This window comes from Cydia strobilella, chromosome 13 (assembly GCF_947568885.1).
Source record: "Cydia strobilella chromosome 13, ilCydStro3.1, whole genome shotgun sequence".
In the NCBI taxonomy this organism is placed as follows: Eukaryota; Metazoa; Arthropoda; class Insecta; order Lepidoptera; family Tortricidae; genus Cydia; species Cydia strobilella.
Window position 1 is genome coordinate 6,589,893 of NC_086053.1, and position 6,338 is coordinate 6,596,230.

General features: G+C 36.7%; 1 protein-coding gene across 1 annotated transcript; it reads left to right on the forward strand.

The window, feature by feature from the left end:
* Window positions 1-245: 245 nt before the first annotated feature.
* On the forward strand, window positions 246-1,975 carry LOC134746580 (transcriptional adapter 3-A). Its single transcript, XM_063680999.1, has one exon. The coding sequence runs from the start codon at window positions 501-503 to the stop codon at window positions 1,902-1,904; it is 1,404 nt and encodes a 467-aa protein (XP_063537069.1). The 5' UTR covers window positions 246-500; the 3' UTR covers window positions 1,905-1,975.
* Window positions 1,976-6,338: the final 4,363 nt, after the last annotated feature.

A 6,338-nucleotide genomic window follows, 5' to 3' on the forward strand; every position in this document is an offset into this window, starting at 1 on the left:
AAAGACTAAGCATACAAAGTTTTTTTACAACTATGCCACTATTGTCAATGTGAATCGCGAATTGAAACAAGGGACGACGATTTTGTATTGTGTCTTAATAATTTAGAAAAAAACTTTCAAATAATATATGTATAGCAACCGTACGTTAAAAAAAGCAGGTTTTTTTTTTACAAATATGAAAACATATCTGAAAACATATTTGTAAAGCTTGCAACACTAAATACACTAAACAAAATTAAAAAAAAAAAGAATATCGCCATTTTGTAGTATTCTTCGTGGCATTTTCTCATTATATTGTGTTAATTAAGCAAATATATCGTTTTCAGTCCATTTTAACGGTACAGCTCTTGTGTTTGATAGTAGTCGGTTTGGGAAAATAGTTTGATCCTTGGAGGTTAACTGTTAAGTTGTAATAATGACACAAGCCCAGTAATGAGAACACCTATATATTTGTTTATGTACATCAATTTGGCGCGGGAAAATTTGGTTTGTTTATCAAGATGCTGGGAAAGAGGATGCACCACAACAGCAAAGGTAGATTAGCGAGCAAAGGGCACGACGGCAAACCATCTAGCCCGGGCATTCCACCGTACAGCAAGCCAGCGAAAATGCCCGGTTCTGTGTCTGTAGGCAAAACCAAGGTAGAAACGTGCCCGATCCCTTACATTAAAATTCAAGATAATGTTGTCCATTTGCCGCGGTACACGGCTATTGCAGCACGATCTGCAGATGAACCTATTGGCATGGATGAATTAGATGCTTTGCAACTAGAGTTGGAGTCCTTACTCTGTAACACAGCACTCCGGGTGAGATATTTTCAATCAGAAATTGAAAGCATCGACACAAATGAATCAAAACGGGAAAAAAAGGGTAAAGCTGCTGGCAAACAACTACAGTACCCTGTCAAGAGGAAATTCCAAGATGATAAGCTTGTTAAGACGAAAGACTACACTAAGTTGTCGAACCAGCCCAAAATGCCCAAATTCAAGAATTATCCTAATCCTAATAATACATCATCTGGAGCATCACAAAACAATTACTCAAATGATCTGATGAACTCTGATAACTCCGTAAAACTGGAAATGTCCCAGTTAGCGCTACCTAAAAACAATATTCCGTATAAGTTTTGGAATTCAGTAGAACCATATTGTGCACCTGTAACATTGGACGACATCAAGTTTCTTGAGTCTCTGCTGGCTCAAAGCAGTAATACAACTCTACCTCCCATCCCCCCTCTCGGCAGACATTATTCAGAGGTATGGGCTGATGAACATTTGACTGAAGACCAAAATGCATCTAACCCGAACAAACAAAAATCGTCTGGGCTATCACCAGATGCCTCTATGTTGCGCAAAAAGTCTGACAAGTTGAATGAAAATATGATCACTGGACCTTTGACACAGCGGCTAGTGTCAGCCCTAATGGAGGAAAATGTACTGCCATATGAAGTACCAGACATCAAAGTGAAGCAGACAACCAATGCCAAGAGCAACTACAAAAACTCCCTGACATTAGAGAAATGTCTAAGAAAAGAGCTTGTAGAGCAAGGCATTTTGGATCCTGAAGACTTGCCTCCCTTGACCAATCCTGCTGATGATGAAATACTTGCCGAGATAAAAAAATGCCAGACTGAACTGACGGCTGTGAGAAAAGATAACTGTCGTAATTTAAAGAACCTTATAGGCCTTTGCAAGCAAGAGATGATCCGTCTGAACCTAAAGAAACAATTAGACCAAGTGGACATGGAATGTATTGATATTTATAAGAAGATGGTTGCAGCCAAACAAAAGAAACGGCCAATCACAAAGAAAGAGAAAGAAGATGCATGGCGCGCGATAAATGAACAGATTAGGCTTAATAAGGAAATTAATTCTTTGCCCCTTACAGGCCCCAATACCAGCTAATTAAGTAAAACTAGCATTAAGTATCAACTTTTATTTTAGCTTAAAATTAATAAAGTATGGCAAGCAAATAAGTTGTTTTAATTAACCTTAGAGAACAATTTGTCCTTAAGGGATGGGTACAGGACATTAGGTCCATGCTAATTGATGCAGCTATGTGTGAGAACAAGAAAGTAATAATATTGTCTTCGGTTACCGCGATAGTTACTCATGAAATAAAACTATGAAAACGGATTATATCGCGTATATTGAATTTATAATACATCCCGACGTTTCGAACTCTTTACAGCGTTCGTGGTCAACGGGTGACACCCGTTGACCACGAACGCTGTAAAGAGTTCGAAACGTCGGGATGTATTATAAATTCAATATACGCGATATAATCCGTTTTCATAGTTTTATTTCAAGAAAGTAATAAATAAATAGGATACAGCGGTTTTCAGGAACCAGAGCAGACGGGTATTTTCGAAAATAAACAGAGTTTAAATTCAGACATAAAAAAAAACATAAACAGGCCTCGCCATGCTTGGTTTGGGAAGAATAGTGGAGCCCTAATGCCCACTTGTGCTGCTTCTATATGTTAGACCAAGCCAAGTAAGTATGGCCAGACAGTGTAGGTGTTTAAATTTATACGTCATGATTTCGTCGAAGTTTGACGTTTAAAATACCACGTGCACGGTCTGGGCTAGTGAGTATTATATTCTTTTGGGCCCTCCACACTCATGCACGAAGCCGCGAACCAAAGAATATAATACTCATCGCGAACGCGAGTGTGGAGTCTAGTTCGCTAATCAGCGAAAACGGCTCCACACTCGCGTTCGCGTCTTAGTGCTGCTTAGTCTGGAGCAGACTTTTGATTTGTATAGTTGGTCAAGCAAATCTTGTCAGTAGAAAAAGGCGGCAAATTTAAAAAATTTAGGCGCTAAGGTATAATGTCCCATAGAAAATTTGAATTTCGCGCCTTTATCTACTGACAAGATTTGCTTGACCAACTATAGACGCTAGATGAGCATTGGCATAGAGTTATATCTATCTTTGGCATTGGCAATGAGGGCTATCGTTTTTTTGCTCACAAGTTGGCGCCTCTGTTGATGTTGGTCCCTCAGAATAATGACTAAAGCAAAGAAGCCGGGCAAAAATAAAAGCTTGGTAAAAGATATCGTATTCATAACACGCTATTACTTTTTGTCTATGAGTGAGTGAGACAACAATCCGCAAGTTCTTTCGTTTTTTTCAGTATTGTCATAAGATGAACTGAGGAAAATGACAAATGGTCCTATGTGGTTCGAATATAATCCAGCCAAATAAAATATATGTTCGTTATTTCACAGGTAGGTGTCAACTGTAACAACTTGACATAGTCGTATTATTTTAGTTGAAATATTTCGGGAATTTCAGCGGTCATCTTGGTTTATTTTAATTATATTGTTGCTATTCCTGAAAGATTGTTGGAAAACGTGCTGATTTTTTATTTGTAATGGTTTGAAGTTCCCTTTGTGATAATGTCTTGTGTGATCGAGGGCTGTAAATCGCATACAGGAAGAAAAGAAAATACGCACGAACCGATAACCTTTAATCGGTGAGTATTGTTCAATTTTGAAGAAATTAATTTATAGGACCTGACCCTAAACATAGAAATCGATATGTTGTTTATGTAATTATTACTTGCATTCAAGTCTATATAGATTTTTGCATATATTTTCGAACTTTTCTGCTAAGTATGAAAGGTTATATTTTTGGCATAGTGATGTATCGACCTCAGATCAATAACCTATCGACATTTACAGCTTTCTTATAGTTTGGCCCAGGACTGTCTCATTTTAATTCATGAGTACAGTCAAGGGCATAAATATATATACATTCCCAAAGTCTCAAAAATATGTGTACGCTCAGACAATAAAATCGTGTTCACATATTTTTAAGCCATTTGTCTGGAACGATATTTTTGCCTTCGACTGTACCTATCATAGACCTAGCATTACATAGACCAGCTATACGCGTGCGCCCGTAAGGGATAGACATAGATGACGTCATAAACGTGGGGATACCATATTGGTAGAAATTACCCCAATATTTGATATCACGTTGGGGCGATTACCCTGGAGGCAAAGTTAGCTTGTTTGACGGTATTAAAAAATTGTTAAATAAAATGTCAATGGGCCGTTCTTTTTAGGCGTATGAACAATGGAATACCTCTTATAATTCGCGCAGGTGGTACAAAACTAAACATGTTTGGTAAATAAAACGTAAAATAAAATGTATTATGGGTTTTAATTTAAAGAAATCACAAATCGCAATCACACCAATTAATGTACACCACATTTAATCTTCACAACATTTGTTTATTTATTTTTTGGAATTAGAAGTACGAAAAAACTTCGAGGTCAAAATTACCCATAAAATTATGATATTTTCATCTGGTATCCCTAACATGATTGTTATGCAGCTAAATTAAGAAGAAGTTTAAAAATGGCTGAACTCAGATTCCTACCTACCTACGTAATTTGGGCGGATAATTTTACAAATAATGTTTTGTTAATTTGCGTAAATAATTGTGATATTTTTATTGAAATCGTTTGTTTCTACATTGCTTTGAGTGTAACGTAATTTTACGATGTTATTCTCTCATATTGCGTTAAGAGGAAGGTGTAAAATACCGTACTTACGTGTGAAAGGTTATGATCTCATATTTTTGCTCAGAGCGGCTATTACAGCCGATTACAGAACAATTCACTAGTATTTTATCAAAGTTCAAGCATTCAAAACGCTAACCATCACTATATTTCATAAGAAAAAGCACAATTTCATACAAAACAACGATAATTAAACAAGCAACGAACAAACATGACATGTCACGTACTTATTTGTTTGCCACAACCTCGGTTGTGGCAGCGGTGGAAAAGTGAAACTATGACAAGGACAAACAATAACAGCGCTTTCTCTGCTACTCCTACTGAAAGATACATAAGACTATCCCGTTCGGTCATTTTCCCCCACCCCTCATGACCGATCCAGTTATACTAGATTCATGGTACCTATAGTTTTCTTTGTTCTTACTTACTGACAGATTGTGTTTGCCAGACTATAGTTTAATACTAAAAACCGGTCAAGTGCGGTCGGACGCGCGCACCAAGGGGACCGTACTTTTTAGTATTTGTTGTTATAGCGGCAACAGAAATACATCATCTGTGAAAATTTCAACTGTCTAGCTATCACGGTTCATGAGATACAGCCTGGTGACAGACAGACGGACAGCGAAGTATTAGTAATAGGGTCCCGTCTGTACCCTTTGGGTACGGAACCCTAATAAAAAAGACATTAATGATCATTGATGAATGTTCCTTTTATTAATATTGTTGGTTTACCTATCTCACAAAACTCAACTTTTTATTTCAGATTTCCAAAGGACGAGGGGATATTACTGCAATGTTCTGCCACCAGAGTGCAGCACTAGCTTTTTTAGTGCACCGTAGAGTAACTTATTCATACTGTACCTTTAACAGGTTTTTGACAAGTTTTCAGGGGACCTACCGGAAAACTCGAATCCGAAATTTCGTTATCTAGCTGCCTCTTTATCGCTCGAATACGCAAGAGTGACAGAGATGTTAGATGACGAAAGTTAGATTTTCTTGTTTCGCGATAGACCCTCAGATTGTGATAGTGGCGCCACCTACGCCGAGTTTCGCGTAATATTCCCTATTATTAAATGAAAAAAATATATTACACGAACGTTTTTTTTTTCATTTCCTATTTGGTACAGTCAGCTGCAGAGAAAAGGTACCCCACGTCCATACTAATTTACAGAACTTTGTATCAGGGGGGGTGCTTTTTCTCTGCAGCTGACTGCACATGACTAGAAACTATACTTAGTCTTTTAGCATCAGAAAAAACGGTAAACCATTTCCACGTGTCTTTTTATTGACAAGTTTTTTTATAAATATATAGCAATATTTTACTTATGAAAGCAAAAGTATGTAAATGATCGTATATTATATTTGTTGTGACTTATTTTCAGTGTTTTTCGATAAAACGACACGTTAAGATCGCTCGCCTTCTTTCTAATGATAAAAAAACGAGAGGTATAGTTAGACGGTTCTGAGTGGTAGACTGCAAATGAGATAAAAGCTATATTAGGTACATGCATTAATCCTCATATCAGGCGGCTCTTTGATTCCAAGGATTCCATAATTTTTATACTTTTTAATAGTACTAATTATGTTCTCTTTTGACATTAAATATTATTTTTAGCTTTAAGTAACAAATATTGTACGCCATTAAGATGGTAGGCTATGGTTTTAGTACCCATAAAATGTAACACCTTTTTTTTTACCTATAGTCACAATAAATATATTATGATTTTTAGCATATGAAAATTATAAAAAGTATAAAAGTTATGCAATCCTTGTATTCATTTCATTTCAACGAGCCGCCTGCTAC

What these genes read in the sequence shown, in the direction of transcription:
- LOC134746580 (XM_063680999.1), top strand. Translation starts at nt 501, where the DNA reads ATGCTGGGAAAGAGGATGCACCACAACAGCAAAGGTAGATTAGCGAGC.